Here is an 18,220-nt window from a genome sequence, read left to right as displayed (position 1 = left end):
ATGGACCTTAACGGCAGCCCAGCTGATCCTGGTGATCGCAGTGGGACAAAAGGAGAGGAAACGTCTGAGGTGGTCTGCAGGGTTTCAGCTGCTGTATGTACTCAGATCACGTCCTGTGGGAAGCACCTGCGCTCCCAGTGACCAGCCCTCATCAAGATGCTGTTGTTTGCACCAGAGTTCACCCACAGGTGCCTCTTCCCTCTCCCTTTTATCCTATATCACACCTGTGCTCCTGCCCTCTGGCTTCCATCCCATCCAAGCTGCCTGTGGAAGAGGGGGCACTTGATAGCCTAGGGCAGGGGTCTGCAACCTGCGGCTCTCCAGATGTTCATGGACTACAAATCCCATCAGCCCCTGCCATGCTGGCAGGGGCTGATGGGAATTGTAGTCCATGAACATCTGGAGAGCCGCAGGTTGCAGACCCCTGCCCTAGGGGTATCAACCATGTAGCCCAGGGGGCAGATTCAGCCCCTTTAGGCACCCCCTTGTCTAGCCCAGACCCTCGCCAAGCAGAAGTCACAACCACAGTCCGGTTCTGCACTGTTTATTGGAGTCACTGTACATTCTCTCATGAAGCAGCAGCAGTGAATGCAGGGATAATTTCAGTCCAAGGCAAGGATCAATACGAACAGTCCAAGGGAAGGCTCAATCCCAAGACAACATCACTGCCCCACTGCACCCTTATTCCTACAGCCTTATATACAGAATGGCCTTCCCACTAATTTCCAACCTCCCCCAGCTGTGCCCCCTTAGCCTGGCTCCTGTTTCTCCTTGCTTGCTCTAAGGTTGCCAACCTGCTGCTGCACCTCTGCTCCTGTAGGTGGCTCCACAGCTGCCTGTATTGTCGTTCCCGGGATTCAGGTGGCCCTGAGGGTGCAGAAACTGACAGGCTGTCCCCTGACTGAACCATCGGGTACTGGGGAAAGACAGAGCTGGGATCTGGCAGTAGCTTTGGGGCTGCTTCCTCATGTGTTGCCTAAGCCCCTGGCCCTGATCCTGTGCCCACACTGACAGCTCAGACTCTAAGTCTGCCTGAGTTGGCTGCACCTCTCATGGCCCAGCCATAGCCTCCTCTACTCCAGACTCCCTATCTGAGGCTTCTGCCATGGCGCGCAGGGACCTGACACCCCTCCCCTCCCAATCTGGCTTGGCGAGCCCAAATTAGGAGTGAGGGCAAGCTAGCTGGCCTGATACGTCGTCTCAAGGCAGCCACCCCCGCTGCGGTTGCCAGTCCAGGCACACATACACACACCCCGTGTCATTCTGAGGCCAGCCAAGGCAGTCACCACCCACCCACCCTGTGTGCGGCCTGACCAAGTCATATCCGGCTGTCATAACAAATGATTTTGATGCCCCTAGTCTAGGGTAATTCAGAAGGACGTCTGTCAGGCATTTCGGTCCCTGCAGGACAGCAAACACAATGGGGGGGGGGGCATTTGTGCAAGCTGGAAAAGCCCCCTCCTGGCTGAACCAATTCAGCAGAATCCAGTAGACGCCAAGCCTTGTTTGGGGTTTTTCGGTAGGCTTTGATCTTACTAACAGCCGGAGTCTCCAGTGTCTGAAGAACCAGTTGGGTACCTACGGTCCCCTGTTCCCTGGGGCAGAATTAAGCTGTAACTGCAGAGCTGCTGAGGAGGGGGCAAAGGGTGAACTGGCAAGAACAGAGCCATGATGGCCACTTGCCAGGAACCCCTGCAGGGGGCACCTCATTTGCATGCCGATTGCATGCATTAAGTTTTTTCCCCCCACAAAAGAAAAATTCTCTGCAAGAGGATGCAGCGTCTCCGTCTCCTTTGCTTAGTGCTATGAGATCTCTCTCTCCTCGGCCATTTTCCTGCCTCCGTGTTTTGAAGCCTTGTTTCTGCTTCCTGCATTTTCTCCTCAGCCATCTTCCCTCCTTCCTTTTTCTTTCTCTCCTCTCCCTCGCTCTCAGACACAGAAGAAATTCATATCTGCTCTGTGGTCTCGACAGAGACACAAGGCCAGTGATGGATTTTTAAGGTTTCTCAGTCGATTAACTGCCTTGCCCTTAAACGATTGATTGGCTAATTAACCAATTAAAATAAATATTACCGTTATCAAAACCCAGGTGGTGTTTTGAGACTCTTTTAAACGAAGCTAATATTCCCTCTTGACTAAATATCACAGGCTTATCATTTAAACATTTCAGGGAAACCTTGTTAAATTCATCTCTCTGAAGTCAAAACAGCTTTATCAGAATGCTGCGCTTCTTCCCTGATGAGGACGGGGTCAAATCCAGTAAAAAAAATCTGAATATTTTGAATTGCACTTGAGAAGCCAGATTGGTGACCTGCTTGTATTATTGGGAAAGTCATTCATCCCTACCCAGGAGTGGCATCAACTTAAACATCGTACGCAGCAGAGTCTTCATGGGTCTCTTAGAACAAAAGATGGGGCGTATCTTTTTAGCTGCTTTCCTAGCATTATTCTGTTCTGTCTCATACCAGCTTGCTTTCGCTCCCGCCCCTGCGGGAGTAGAATGACTGACCAGGCCTCCAATGAATTCTCAGCAAAAGACTATGCAGAACGTAGGGCTGGAGTGTTTTCAGGTCCAGACTTGTGAGCATAAGCAGAGTGCATTTTCCTTAATCAATAGCCACAACAAAACCTCACACATTTAGCATCAGAGCCCTTCCAGGTCAAAAGGCCATGACTATTTAATTAGTTTCCAAGTAATTTCAACCCAGTTTTCTTCTGTGGTTTATTTATTTTTATTTACTATATAATAATCTACCTTTCTTGCTGAAACTCAAAGTAGATTGCACAGTTGCCCTGTTCACACATTACGGGCCACATACACAATTTTGTGTATAGTGTGGATTTGATTTTTCCTTACAGTTGCATTGAATAATTCTCATGTTACATTCAGGGCATTTACAACTCAATGTGTGGTTGAAATCACATCTTTATCGCTGGTTTCATTTGTAAAGTGAATTCATGCTAGCATTTTCTTACAGACATGCCAGGTATATATTCACTGCAATGTGTGAACAGGACTAGTGAAAGTCAATAACATTTCATGCGAAGAGACAACTAATAAGCACAGTGTTGGTCCAAACAATCAATATGAGGAGGCATCTATCTAATGAGAAATGTAGCTGGACAAAGATTACAGAATTCTCAGTGAGCGCAGCATATTAGACGTGATAAATAAGAAAAAAAATGATGTAACCTCGGTATAAAACAATGAAATGACGTTTCAGTCTAAGGCTTTCATGGCCGGAATTAACTGACTATTGTGGATTTTCCCAGGCTGTGTGGCCGGGTTCTGGTAGTTTTAGCTCCTGCCAGCGAAACGTTAGGAGCAAAAGCTACCAGACCACGGCCACACAACCTGGGACAATCCACCACAGCCAAACGACTTTTCTGTTTAGGCAGAGAAATGCAACTCCAATTACTCCAGCGCCCCCAGCCCAGTGCCTTCTGCCCAGGAAGTATCCAGAACAGCTGGGGATTTCTACAACCCTCCCCCCCCCCAATTTCAAACCTTCATTGTTCAGATGAACTTCAGCTCCTCAAAAATATTCAAAAGATGTTGAGACAGCGTTCCGTGGAGTGCTTTAATGCCATCCAGGGTACCCTGCTGCCCTTCCTGAGCCTCTGAGCAAGTTGGCATCTGGTTCCTTTATGTGCCATCTTGAAAATATGCTTAATTATTTCACTATAAAAAGAAAGATCACATCGTTTAGTCTTCTTTTATATATCCAAGATCTTATAGGCTAGCTTTTCAACACATTGCTCCACCTTCCTTTCGATGCTGCTTATACCTAGGAGAAAATGGCATCCGGAAGGAAGGCTACAGAACCGCCCCGCCCCCAAATCAGCTCTCTTTTTTTTTGCTGTCCTTCCCAAGAGAAGCATGAGATTTTGAACAGAAAGACCAGGCGTGTCTCTGGCACACAGTCAAGCCAGAAATGCAAACACCGTTCGCCAGACCTCCCTCCCAAAGCTGGATCCTGATTAGAGACTCAGGTCACTTTCTGAGGATGGCTTATTTTTAATTAAAGATGTTAATCGCCTTGTTAATACGGAAGCTAATGAGAGCCTGCAGAGTCCCTGGCCACCTCTAATTAGGGTCTGAATCTCAGCATGGAGCAAGAAGCAGAAATGGGGAGCGGGGAAGGGCAGAGCTATTGGGATAACCCCTGAGCTCCCGCCCTCTCCCTCCTGGAGAACCTGAACCGCAGGATTCCCTGTGTGGAGCAGGATGCAGGTGACTGGGAAGTGACTGCATTTTTAATAGCAACATTTAAAATTAGTAGGTCATTTGGAGTGGGGCAGGAAGAAGGAGGAAAGCCTGACCTCCAACTATGGTACAACATGGACCCCCTCCCCCCCACACACACACGGTCCTGCTGCTTGCCTCCAAATTATGTCGTTTCATATCTGTGGATGCACCTTCTAATTGGGTAACCTCATGATACTACTGACCAGGCACCCCCCAGTTGTAGTTAGTGTGGGCATCAGAGAGCCAAGGCCCTTTGGGTGAGCACTTAAACTCAAACACACTTTGCCCATCCTCCAGGCTCCGTGGAGCAAGAGGGCATCAGCTGCTGCCCACCTTGACTCAGTTGCTCTGATCCCGCTGCCTCAGCCACGCTCACTGGTGACTGATTAATTTCCCGCCTGGCGCTGGCCAAAGCCAACTTTCCTTCTCCAGGCCCCTGTTCTCTTGAGCACGCAAAGATAATCAGAAGGCTGAACTTGGCACCTCTTGTCATGCAGGAAGAGTCCAGCTCACCCGTGCACCGTCGTCCTTAATGAGTGGGGAGTGCTTGTCGTTCCACAGAAGCGAGAGAAAGGCCACCTGCCCCCACTGTGGCTCAGATGCTTAAGCATTGGCCTGCCATAAGAACATAAGAACAAGCCAGCTGGATCAGACCAGAGTCCATCTAGTCCAGCTCTCTGCTACTCGCTGTGGCCCACCAGGTGCCTTTGGGAGCTCACATGCAGGATGTGAGAGCAATGGCCTTCTGCGGCTGTTGCTCCCGAGCACCTAGACTGTTAAGGCATTTGCAATCTCAGATCAAAGAGGATCGGTAGCCATAGATCGACTTCTCCATAAATCTATCCAAGCCCCTTTTAAAGCTATCCAGGTTAGTGGCCATCACCACCTCCTGTGGCAGCATATTCCAAACACCAATCACACGTTGCGTGAAGAAGTGTTTCCTTTTATTAGTCCTACTTCCCCCCAGCATTTTCAATGTATGACCCCTGGTTCTATCTTCCAGTCTTCAGGGATGGAGCCTGATTTCAGGGATGCCATGTAAGAGGTTGCTGGTTCTAGTCCACCCAGGGACAAATAATTTAGGAGCAGCAGTGGCGTAGGAGGTTAAGAGCTCGTGTATCTAATCTGGAGGAACCGGGTTTGATTCCCAGCTCTGCCGCCTGAGCTGTGGAGGCTTATCTGGGGAATTCAGATTAGCCTGTACACTCCCACACATGCCAGCTGGGTGGACCTTGGAGCTAGTCCTGCAGTTCTTCTGAGCTCTCTCAGCCCCACCCACCTCACAGGGTGTTTGTTGTGAGGGGGGAAGGGCAAGGAGATTGTAAGCCCCTTTGAGTCTCCTGCAGGAGAGAAAGGGGGGATATAAATCCAAACTACTACTACTCCTCTTCCTCTTCTTCCTCCTCCTCCTCCTCCCTGCTTGGCGATTGCATCAGGTGTTCCAGAAGCTGGTCAATGGATTTCCAAGCCCTGCTAGCAGGCCTGTGGTTCTGTGTTTGGGGGCTATGGGAAACGGAAGCCGAGATCTCCAGGTCCTCTCTCAGCCCTGTCAAAAGGCTCGGATACCATAGGCAAGGAAGCCTCCACTTTCCCCCACCAGTTCCTTTTCAGGATTACAGGCTCGGCAGCAACTGGGTCTCCTAGCTGCTGGACGCTTCTAATTTAAGACAGCGAAACTGAAGAATCAAACCAGCCCTGTCCAGATCCTTCAATAAGCCCTCTTAACTCCTCTGAACAAAAGGGAGCCCTACATTTTTTATCTCGGGATGTCTCAATTGTTTTGTATCAAGACAGCTTCTCCAGCGTGCTTTAAGGCGGGGGTGTCAAACACACAGCCTGGGGGCCAGATCCAGCCCCTTGAGGTGATTTATTAGGCCTGCAAACCAGCTGAGGCAAAGAAAACCCTTGCTCTCCTTGCCTTGCTGGCAAGCCCAGTGGGGTGCGGGGAGGGTTACCTCAGCAGGTTTGTGGGCCTAATAAGTCCTCTTAAAGCAACCATCCCACCTCACTGCAAGCTTGCCAGTCCAGCAACCCCCATTGCCACCCCCACCCCCACCCCCGGGGGCCAGCTCAACAAGTCACATTTATGTCCTAGGCAGCTCTCATAACAAATGACTTCGACAACCCCTGCTTTACATGGTATATTTGAATTGGTTTGTAAACCAGTTTTATATATGCATTTCCTGCTTCTTCCCCCAATGGGCACCCAAAGTGGCTCACAGTTCATTATTCCTCTGTCCGTTTTATCCCTCTGCAACAGCTCTGTGAGTGAGGGTTAGGCTGAGGATCTAGGATTGGGCCAGGGTCGCCCAGCATGCTTCTGTGGCAGAGTTGGGAGCTCAGACCTCGGTCTCCCGGACCCCCGTCTAACATTCTTCACTCCTCCTCACACTGGCTGTTCCGCAGCTTCCTTCAAAGACCTCTAGCGATTGTTACTTGAGCATCAACACTGACAGTTTTCTATTGGAAACCCTTTGTGGTTCTCAGACTTCCTCAGAGGAGAGCTTTGACAGGTAGGTAAGCGAGGTTTGACTCGTTTAAATTTCTAATGTGGAATTATTCAAGATCGTTGTTAGGGAAGACATTGGGAGACGTTGTTTGAAGGGACGTTTTCATCCTGGCCTCAGATTTTTTCAGGTGAATTACAGATGCGGGGAATGCCAGCGCGCCGTGTGTGGTTCCAACTCTGCCTGTCAAATGCCAGATTGAAAAGTGGGCAAAGTAAAGACAAGGTTCCAAGCCCCTGCAGGAACCCGGAGTCCCACCAGTGTGTGGCCTCCAAAGTCCATGCCGTGTGGCCAACCAGGCCAGCATCCGCAACAGCAACTTGCCAGCTGGTGGCCACCCAACTTTCTGCTGTTCGTTGTTTGACAGATAATTTGAGTGTTTGTTCCCATTTTCAGATACAAATGCCGGGGGAATGTGTGGGCTGTTTCTTTTGATCGGGGTGGGGCTTCGAGGGAATGGAGGGGGCTGGGGAACCAGGGTCAGGGCATGAGAAGACCTCCGGAGAGGTTTGCAAAGGGAGTTTTTGCAAAGTTTGTGACTGCCTGATGTTGCTCCCCCCCCCTTTTGTGAGTAGCGATTAAAGTCAGCTAATAAAGTGAATTTAATAAAAAATGCATTGGGGCAGGGGCTTTTCTACCTCCCCAATGCAACATAAACCTTTCTAACCTCCATCTGCTCATTTTAACACTTAAACCTGACTAAACCGTGTAACTAGAACTTTGACCGTTGCTGGCTAAAACCACTAAACCCCAAACCAAACCCCAAACCGTCCCCTCCTCCTCCTCCTCCCCCCTCAAAAATCAACTAACGGAGACCTAACAGCTAATTTTCGACCAGGGCTTAAGCTACTATTTGCCTGAGCTTAGACTGACCTCTCTAAACATGCTAACCTCTGACCTTTGACCTTCCAGATGGCGTATATGTCTCTCTCTCTCTTATTTTCTTTTTTCGTTTTCTTTTAACCATGTACAAATCTCTCTCTAAACTCTTTGAAGGGAACAGTGATAATGAACGCCTGGCGATTGCTAGACAGAGAATTCCGTATCGGCTCGGTCGAGTAGTAGATGAGTGGCTACTCGACAAAGGTAATTAACAATAATTAATTCCGGTTAATTAACGAGCAAGCAAAAAAAAGGTTTAAAGGTGCAGTGCTCTCCCCTTTGAGCCCCCTTGGCCCCTCCCCTCTCTCTTTATTTCCTGGTGGAACATTTCATGTAGGGCCACGGTTCAAGGCTGGTGAAAGAAGACGGTGAGAACCTGTTGGAAATAAGAGGCTCGGCTGTGGCTAAGTTGCGAAGGAGACGTTCATCCGTCCCTCACCCCACCCTGAACAGATGCTTCTGCTTTCTGCTGCCTCCCATCATGCCCAAAAAGGGAACTGGCAGGGCTGTGTACAAACTTCAGATGTGAGCGGAATGCAGCACCATTGCATATCTTCTTTGTGGCACTTGGGGCCACGTCAAAGAGAACAAAGCAGTTGCAGGCGACCAGGGGTGCAGCAAGGGGGAGGGATCTGAGCTGTAGGGAGCCACTGAGATAGACACTCCTGGGATTTGTCTCCTGCTCATTGCGCTCGCTCTGGGACGCATGCTTTGCTGTGTAGAGCGCATGCCTTCTGCTTGGAAGACCTTCCCTTGAATTTCTCAGATGGACCATCATTGGTTAGGGGTTACTGTGCACATGCCCAGAGTTACTCTGTCCAGCATGGTGTAGGGGTTAAAAGCAGTGGACTTTACTCTGGAGAACCGGGTTTGATTCCCCACGCCTCTACATGAGTGACAGACTTATCTGGTGAGCTGGGTTTTTTCCCCTGCTCCTGCACATGAAGCCTGCTGGATGACCTTGGGCTGGTCACCATTCTCTCAGAAATCTCTCAACCCCTATCTACCTCACAAGGTGCCTGTAGTAGAGGAAGGAAGGGAAGAAGTTTGTAAGCTGCTTTGATACTCCTTACAGGAGAGAAAGGTGGGGTATAAATCTAGGGCATACACCCAAACTCTTCTTCCAAAATCATTTTCCCCTCGTCAAAGTCAGAGCCGCCACAGGCCCTCAAACAGGTTGCTCAGTTGAGTGCAACTAGATAGCTCACCTTGTTGTCCTGTCTCTGATCAGCATGGAATGTTAACACTGTGTGCAACGTGACACAATTGTGCTGTGTGTTTTCCCATCTCCTGTCTTTAGCTTTTGGCAGGGGTGGGGGCAGGGAAATGCACGGCATGAGGGTACTGGGGCGTGTGTCATGTTCTCCTAAATGCTTCCAGAAAAAGAGGGAAAGGCATGGCCCAGTGGCAACTCTGTGACAACTATGTGTGCCTTTAGCACCAAGCTAAGGTGTTCTGTTCCTTCCCTTTCCTCCCCTTCCACACCTTCCCAAAACAGAGCTTTCTCATGGGCTCAGAGAAGTCCCAGAGCAGGAGCCCAAAACATACACCTGGTTAATCCGCAGCAGACCTTGCCTGCTTTCCCCTTAGTCAGAGTCACGAGACCTTCCTGTGCTGGGTAAAGGGAGCTGCCCACCCCAAAGGACACTTCCGGGAGGTGGGGGGGGATGTAGGGGCTCTTCTCTCTGGGTCTTTCAGTCTCCCTATTGCCACTATTGCGCTTTCCCTCCTTTGGGGGCATTAACACTAGTAGATACCAAGTGATGCCTGGTGGGTAGTTTTTTAAGTGTGCATAGGGTTTGAATGAATTAGCATATGTAAATAAACAGAGGGCAGCTTCCTGAGAGAGTTGGGAGGTCTTGCTTTTGCCCACGCTGTCAACCTGTCTTTCTACACAGGATATCGACTCCAGTGAGGGAGGCGACAGGCTTTTTGCTAACTCTGGCATAGCACCCTGCGCTGGCCACCTCAATTTGTTGAGCCACTAGTCCGCCCTGCCAGCCACTGCTTGTGGAACACCCCAGCCGTGGCTCCTGCTTGTGGGTCCACTTATTTATTTCCTCTCTCCCTACATACATCCAGTTGGGATAACATGTGCCGATTTGGGCGGTGCCTCTTTTCACCAGCTTTGCAAACTATCCCTGGTTTTTTTGTGTCTTTTGAGGACTTGTTCCTTACATTTTTGGGGGGTGAGCGCTGCACCTTTAACGCTGTAAACTCAGTGGGGAAAGAACAACCGTAACCAACAGAAAAGGGAAAAAAATTGTTTTAAATCTTAATTTAACTAGTTAATAACTTTTTTTTAACTCAAACCAAGTGCTAAACAGTTTTTTTAACCTTATAAATTCCAAATGTCTTAATAACCGCTAGTTGGCTTTGCTTTTCTAAAGGGGATAAGCATCTAAATGTATCTTTTAATGTCTATAACTTGATGGTTTAAACAACAACAAAAATGAAAACAAAAAAAAACACAGTTAAAGGGGCTTTTAATGAGTTTTCTAAACAAAAGAAAAAAAGAAGGGAAGAAAAACCGTCAGAAAGGAGGGCGATGAAGGTAACAGGAAACCTGGGCGAGAAATGATCCTATGTGAATACTGTGGAGCTTGCTGGGGAAGCACATCATTTGATACATTTATGTACATTATAGATGCATGTTGGTGAAGCCACGCCTTCTTCTTCCACACAGTCTCTCACACATGGCACGTACACACATGTACAAATAGGCACCAGAACACATGTTTTTGCAAAGAGGCACAAACAGGACTAGGACGAATGCCGTAAGGGACCAGTGGGATTTTTGTAGCCAGGCGGCCTTCTAAGGCAAATTCTCAGGCTTCACACAGCTCTTGTAAACAGAGCAGGAGCTTCTTATCATGTTACTTCACAAAAGAAGAATTCTGTATAGCTCGAGAGATCTCATTCTTATCTACAGCCCTGCCTCCCACACACACACACACATCTGAGCGAACCATTATTGTCTCTGCTTCTCGGTTTGTTTGAGAGCAATGTTTTCAAACACCCAGTTGCTTTTACAGTCTCCAAAATTCATGTGTGCGACAAGCAAGGCTCAGAACAAATATCTTTCCAAATATCAGCCAATTTAACAACCGTGTTTTCCCCCTTCCCTAAGAAATTTTGGGAATTGTAGCACAGAATTGTTTGGGGGGGGGGGGGGCAGGCATCAGATGGAATCCGTAGTGCCCACTGACTCTTCCCAGGTGTCCCTTAGAAGGAAACTGTGACATCAGACAACTCTGATGTGCTCTGGTTGCTACAAAGCAAAGCTGCAGAAGAATTCTACCTGTCCTGCTGCAGGTGAGATGAAGGTCTAACCAAGTAGCTAGAAAGGACAGGCATCTCTTTTTCCCAGTGGAAAACCTGCAATGATTTTGCAGTGGCCTTTCTCCCTAGACCAGGGGTAGGGAACCTGCGGCTCTCCAGATGTTCAGGAACTACAATTCCCATCAGCCCCTACCAGCATGGCCAATTGGCCATGCTGACAGAAAACTGATGGGGTGGATTCGAACATCGGAAACAGGTCTACCAATAAAAGCCCATTAGAAAATACTGGATCCAAGAGGCCTTCCTCCGTCCCCCAACTCTTAATATTGGTTTGAGCCAGGAGCTTACTTTAACTGATTTTCCTGTTCCCGGCGCCAAATTGTGGCGATGCTGTGTAGGGTTTCCAACACAAGGGTGGGTTGCCATTGCCTGCCTCTGCATAGCAACCCCAGGCCTTCTTGGTAATCTCCCATCCAAGTACTGATCAGGCTCAGCTTCCAAGATCAAGCTAGCCTGAGCCACTCCAGTTGGGTTTTTTCTGTTCCTGTAGTCATTGGAACATTCCATTGGGGAGGGGGGAATAAAAGACTCCTTGTGTATTTTCTTTGCTCAAACTGTGATTTTCCCCCCCAAATGGCATGGGTCCTGTCAGCTGTGCTTTGCAGATATCACCAGAAAGGGCAAACCCTTCTCCTCTGTCCAACCAAGAGTAGATGATGATCGAGAAATATTTCGTAAGAGTCAGTGTTGAGCGAGGAGGCTTTGCGAGGACAATGGCTGCCAATGTAACCGCAGTTGGCGCCCAGTTTGCGCAAGTGCGCTTTGAAGCACGAACCCTCCGAAGGGCAGTGTGACAAGCAGATTTGGATCCTGGCAACCGAACCCCAACTTCCACATATTTGCAGCAACGGAGAGAAGGCAGAATTGGGCTAGAGTTACACCTGTCTGATTTCAAAGCAAAATACTTCATTAGAGCATTGGAAGATCCACCCGACCCGGGTGATTTTAGCATGCAAAGGTTGCTCTTCTCTTGCTGCAACGCTTTTGGCTCCCGCAGTTCCTTCGCTGCCAGCTTTTTGGGGGGCTGGAGAGGGAAAGGCAGCCTCAGTAAGCCAAAAGCTGCCTCGGACTTAACACACTTGCAAGAATTGGATGAAGAGGGCAGAGAGAGAAGGCTGCTGCTGAGATCGGCTTGCTCATGACCGCCTGCGTAGACTGTTGCATTAAGGGCTGGGTGGTGGTTGTTTTTTAATGCCCAGCACTAAAAAATACACTAACAAAGACAGAACCTTTCCATCGATAAAGGCAAGGTCTTTCCAGCTGTACAGCGGGAGCGAGAGAGATAGAGCTATTACCAGATACAGTAAATTTGCCTCTCTAGAACAGATAATGGATCAATCTTCATTGAGCTCGGCTTAAGGAAACAAAGCCACATTTGAACCTGTGTTATTATTCATGCTGTTGATTGCTTCACTTTACAGCTGCTGCGTCTACCAGTGGGCCTCAACAGTTGTTCCTGATTTTAAGGGCTTTTGAGCACAGAAGCGTGCCAGGTTTTAGACTCTGAGGCTGCAAAGTGAGCATGCTGGTGCCCTAAACCCACTGGTAGGCACAGACCCAGCTAGCCCAGCAAGAGTCAATCTCCTTTCCCCCGCTCTCCCTTTGATTCAGGACTCGGGTGCCCTGTTCTGGGGAAAGTCGCTTTTGCCAAATCCTGCCCCATCGAAGTAACCCAGTCTCTGCCGGAAGCATTTACAGTATATACCAGTGATTCTCAACCTGGGGGTCGGGACCCCTTTGGGGGTCGAACGACCCTTTCACAGGGGTCGCCTAAGACTCTCTGCATCCGTGTTCTCCATCTGTAAAATGGATAAATGTTAGGGTTGGGGGTCACCACAACATGAGGAACTGTATTAAAGGGTCACGGCATTAGGAAGGTTAAGAACCACTGGTATGTACTGTGCTGGAACAAGATGTTAGGAGTCTGGCTGCTGGCGTATGGAGGAGCTGATATGTCTCAGAAAAGAGAAGGCCAAACCACACTTGCCTGAAATCCCTTATGAGTGCTAGTTGTTTCCAGCAATGAGATACAAAAAACTCTGTTCATGTTCAGAGGCACCCTCTTTTAACTAAACTCCAGACCGAGGCTGGGCTGAGACCAAACCCAAGCCTGTCTCACATCTGCACATTTCTCCCTGCCTCTTCTTACCTCCAGTGAGCCCCGCACTTATGCTGCTTTCTTGCAGCTCTGCTACCTCATAGGTTTCTTCTGGGCTGCTCTGCCCAGCCTCGCAGGGCTGGCTGTTCTGAAAGCAAGAATTGGGGGGGGGGGATTGTGCCCGGTCCAACCTGCCTGAATGATAAGAGTAACAGGGGAAGGGAAGCACACATACACAGCGAGAATATCAGCTACTCAGGCGGATTTGCTTCTGAATTATGCCTCCCAGGAGGTTGCTAAGCCGTCTTGGCCGCCACAGATGTTTCATTTGGCACAAGTCCTGTTTTCTCTCTCTCCTCTCTCTCTCACACACGCACACAGACACTGTCTCTCATGCACCATGCGCACTCACCTTTTGTTTGCTGTTGAATTGCAGGATTTTAGCAACACGAATGATAGACTCTGGTAGTTTCCTGCTTCGAGGCATGTTATGCTTTTATAGAATCCGTTTGCAGGCTTCCATGCAGGAGGAGCAACAGCATTCACACATGCCCATGGTTGAGGGCAGGCATGCTCGTGCATTTTCACACCCTGCCAAACATCCAGGTGGGGAATAAATGTGACAACAGGAAAAAAAATATGACATTAAATCAGAGGAGGAGACAGTGGCTACTGAGAACGAAAACTAATTAAAGCTCTAAACCAAAAGGGAAGAGAGGAAATTCCACGGTTGGGTTGGGAATGATAGGGAATTTGGGAAAAGGCCAGCAAGCATCTGTTTATTTTGGGCCTAGTTAACCCTCAACCAACAGCAAAATTAAACAGAAATAATCTTGTTTTCTAAATGAAGGGCGGAGGGACCAAAAAAAATTAATGAGGGACTCAGAGGGTTAAAAATATCCGTTTTCAAACTTCTCCACGCACGCACACAAAAATAGAGCTGTTTATTTTTAAGCCAGGGTTCTGTTTTTGGTTGGTGGGTTTTTTTCTTTTTTTTAAAAAAAACCAGATTAGGAAGGTTCAGTCGGCTCCATCTGGAGACGCTTTTTTTTGGTTGCAACAGACGTTCCCTTTAACATTTCTCCATCTCTTTTTCTGTTTCTTAAAAAAAAAACCTCACCATGAAACCGTTTGAACGAAGAGTGAGCGAGGCAGGAGGGGGCCTCTCCCTGTCAGATACTGGCAGAGTTTGAAGCTATGCAGCTGGCTGGGGAAGCCACTAATAAGCAGTCCCTGGTGGGGGGGTGGCAGGGGGGGGAAAGAGAATTGGGCCTAGTGCTTCTCCCTTGACTCCCTCATCCACCTCCCATGTAGGAAAGGGCCCCCAATCCTGCCTTCAGCAGCCCATTTAGCCCCCCTTTGAGGTGACATGCCACACGACCCAATCATGAAGTGCCCCTTCCCCCTAATTTTGCCCCGATACCTTCCAAAAACCCATTTGCCCCATCCCTTACTCTGCGTCCTCCTATGGACCCACATAGCACCGTAGACAAAACAAGAGAGAGAATTCGTGCCCAACATCTTTTTTCAGGAGGGGAAATGGCTTTGCAGATAAGTAAAGCCATACCAGGCGAGCCTCTGCGAGATTCGTTCTCAAATTTTCTGCATGTTTTTCCTTCAGCACTTGCAATTACTGGAGTTCACAGTTCAGATGGGGGGATAGCCCTTTCCTTTACACCAGGGGTGTCCAACTCTGGTGCCTCAGATGTTCATGGACTACGATTCTCAACAGGCCATGTTTGCAGGGGCTGATGGGAATTGTAGTCCATGAACATCTGGGGCGCCAGAGTTGGACACCCCTGCTCTACACATACCATATTCCTGGTGTGAAATGGCTTAGAGTTAACATGTGCTCCATGGGGCTAAACCTGCCGGTTGCTTGGATGATACCCTGTATTTTTGTCCCAGCTATGTAAAGGGCATCTCCTTGAATACACGGAGCTGCCTTATATTTAGACCTTTGATCTGTCTCCTCTGACTAGCCGTGGCTCTCCAGGATCTCAGCCGGGCCTTTCACATAACCTGCAACCTGGAGATTTAACCTGGGACCACCGGCGTGCTCTGCCACTGAGCCACAGCCCCGTCCTTCTGCACCACCGATCCAAGCGACATAGAGGTTTCTTGGGGCTGCTAACCATGCTAGAGAGCAGATCACCACTCAGAGCCGCTTGTGACTGGATCTCACAACATATTTTTATTAGCATTAAAAAGCAGCAGGGGAGGCATCTGAAGAAGTAAGCTCTGACTCACGAAAGCTCACGCTGGAATAAAAAGCTGTTAGTCTTCAAAGGGGCCCCTGGATTTCTGTTTTGTTTTGCTACAATCGACTAATGTGGCTACTCCCCTGGTTTTCTCAGGACTACCATGCTGGGGAAGGGAACCTTTCCCCTGTTGGGCCTAGTAGCAGCATGGGGAGAGGGAACTGATTTCTCTCACAAAAAGACCCTGGGGGTGGAAGTTAACCTGACCTTCCCTCTATACCAGAGGTGTCCAACTCTGGCGCTTCAGATGTTCATGGACTACAATTCCCATCAGCCCCTGCTGACATGGCCTATTGGCAGGGGCTGATGGGAATTGTAGTCCATGAACATCTGAAGCGCCAGAGTTGGACACCCCTGCTCTATCCCCATTCCAGATGGCACAGGCACAAACAACCCAGGATGCTTTAAAAATCCATTGTGAAGGCCTATCCACGGGACTCCCAATATGTAATGGACACTTCCAGCCCTTTTGTCAGGAGGATTAGCTGTGTGCCATTCTAGGACCCTCCCCGGATGTTAGAAAATTCCCCCCTGAATACTCACTGAGTGGGATTCTGTATGAACCTTTTCTCAAGACGCAGGCAGTAACTCCTGCCTGTGATTCCCATTGAGCATTTGGGCACCACTTAACCTGGCAGGCTGCCTGGAGGCATAAGACATAGAAGTCTCCATGACAACGTTTTTACGTTTTTGCCGTGTTTTCTCTTCCCCTCCTCCTGCTGTAGTGTATGCATGCCTCTCTCTCCTCTCACACACACACACTTTGCACACACCCTTACACATTACAACAGTGGTTGGGCTTTCACCTGGGAGCTTTCCACTACCGGGCTTCGCACCTAACTGCCACTCTTTCCCTTCAAAGTGACGTGTCCTTCCCTCCTTTTCCACCTCAATACATATACCCCCACTGTATCTCCTCTATTCACACATTTCTTCCCTCTCTTTACCCCCTTTCCTCCCCTCCAAAGGCCATATCTGATGTGGCATACCTCTGCTGTGTAGGCCTAACTCCTGGCTTCAGCTGCTAAGCTCTTCACACACACTCACTCACACATACACACACACGCTGATGGGACCAAGCGCTTCTTTACAAAACTCCCTTCACCAGCACCCCAGATGGTCCCATATCTGTCCTCAGTGTAGGTTTCTTGGCCTTTCTTGAATAGCTCTTATCTGACTTGCCATCCAAGCATCCTTGGAGTTGTCCTGCCGTGGACAATGGGACATCCAGAGCAGCCTAGGTGGATTGGGGAGAGAGAACAGGGCAAAGCACAAAACTGCAGCTCACGTATAGAACAGGCCTGCTTTGGGGAAGACAGTCCCGCTACTACGATCTCCCACAGTTTTAAGAACCGGCCTGAGGAGGGCACAGGGAGAGAGGATATCTGGCATAACAAAGGACCTCCTCGACTATTTCTCTGTCAGCCACCGACCTTTGGCCCTCTTCGTTCTCGCTCACTCTTCGTCCTGCGCAGGGTGCATGAAGATGAATCCCAAAAATGGGCCAACTGGTTGGAAAGCACAAAGTGGCGATGGGGCTGTTACGCTGGGCACTTTGACGAGAGAGCAGGGAGAAGAATTGCAAAATGAACTGGTGGCCGTGATGGATGGATAGAAAGACACACAAAGAAATATAAGTTGAAAAGACGGATGGGCTAAGAATGTTCTGTCTTTCAGATCCGTCTTCCTCTTTTCTCCCTTTATAAAATAGATTAGATAAGAATGTAGAAAGTCTAGATTGCATTCGATTGATTCCAGCCTCCTGAATTGTTGCAAGGCCACCGCCTCCCCCCAACCCAGTTCCAATGAGCGGGTGAATATCGGCCCCACTGGCATATAGGGCATGGCCCTGACCTGGGCTGATGGCTCCTTTCATCCCAAGGGCATCCGCCCTCCTGCCCCAAGTACCCCTTTTTCTACTGGACTGCTTTTGTGAGTGAGTAGAAGCCATTACGCTGTTTTTAGGGTGATCAAATGCAGCCAAGAAGGGAGCTAAAAAAAGGTGAACCAGGAGAGAAAGTGTGGCGAGATTGCTCTCTTGGGAAGAGGGGACGAGAAGGTGTGGAACTAGAAGGGAAACGCAGGGACAAAAAAATGGGCCAAGTGCAGTTAGGTTATAGGCCCGGTAGGTGCGGTCGTTGGACCCCATCTGCCTTCCTGAACCCTGAATCCCTGCCAGTTGGACTTTGCACCTCTTGTCTTCTCGATGCTGAGCTTCCCACCCCAACGAGCCCTCAATTCACCTTTGCCACCTTCTTCTGTTGCCCTTCTGGCTCCTTCTCTTCCTCCTCACAGGTTTCCCTCCTCTCCCCAACAGGTCGCCAGCTGACCATATTCAACAGCCAGGCCGCCATCAAGATTGGAGGCCGGGACCAAGGTCGGCCCTTCCAGGGCCAGATCTCAGGCCTCTACTACAATGGGCTCAAAGTGCTATCCCTGGCTGCCGAGAGTGACCCAAAAAATTGATAGCGAAGAGATTGGGAGGGGAACTCCGCGGTACTGGTGGGAAGCGCAGGAGTGCCGCCTGTCATGACCACGGAGACCACGGCCCACTTCACCCTGCTGGGCGGATATGTCCACTACCATCATGGAGACTACTACCATCGAATTACGGCCACGACTCACAACGCGGGCGGCTGGCGTTCTCCCCCCCACCATGCGCGACAGCATCACACAGGTTAGTGGGAAAGAGCTCTTGGAAGGGGACCCGGGCTGGTGCCAAGCAGGTGGTGCCAAGGGGAAGCTGGCAAAGGGAGGCTTCAGGTAGGAGAAACCCAGAACATTGAAAGCTTCAGAGTTCTGTTCCACTAGACCCTAAATTGTGCCTGCAGACAAGCTGCGCTCTTTTTCAAGTCTGAATTACCAATGAGCAAAATTGTGC

The 18,220-nt window shown here is 49.3% G+C and overlaps 1 protein-coding gene across 1 annotated transcript in view; it reads left to right on the top strand.

Moving 5' to 3' along the window:
- Positions 1-18,220, top strand: part of NRXN2 (neurexin 2) — a 444,661-nt gene that overhangs the window by 386,533 nt on the left and 39,908 nt on the right. Inside the window, 3 exon segments of the mRNA XM_048514356.1 lie at positions 7,753-7,842; positions 17,657-17,904; positions 17,906-18,016. Of these exon segments, the coding sequence (XP_048370313.1) occupies positions 7,753-7,842; positions 17,657-17,904; positions 17,906-18,016 (449 nt within the window).

Source organism: Sphaerodactylus townsendi, linkage group LG01, assembly GCF_021028975.2.
Source record: "Sphaerodactylus townsendi isolate TG3544 linkage group LG01, MPM_Stown_v2.3, whole genome shotgun sequence".
Taxonomy (NCBI): domain Eukaryota; kingdom Metazoa; phylum Chordata; class Lepidosauria; order Squamata; family Sphaerodactylidae; genus Sphaerodactylus; species Sphaerodactylus townsendi.
The sequence above is the reverse complement of the archived record's forward strand: the minus strand, read 5'-3'. Positions and strand labels throughout refer to the sequence as shown.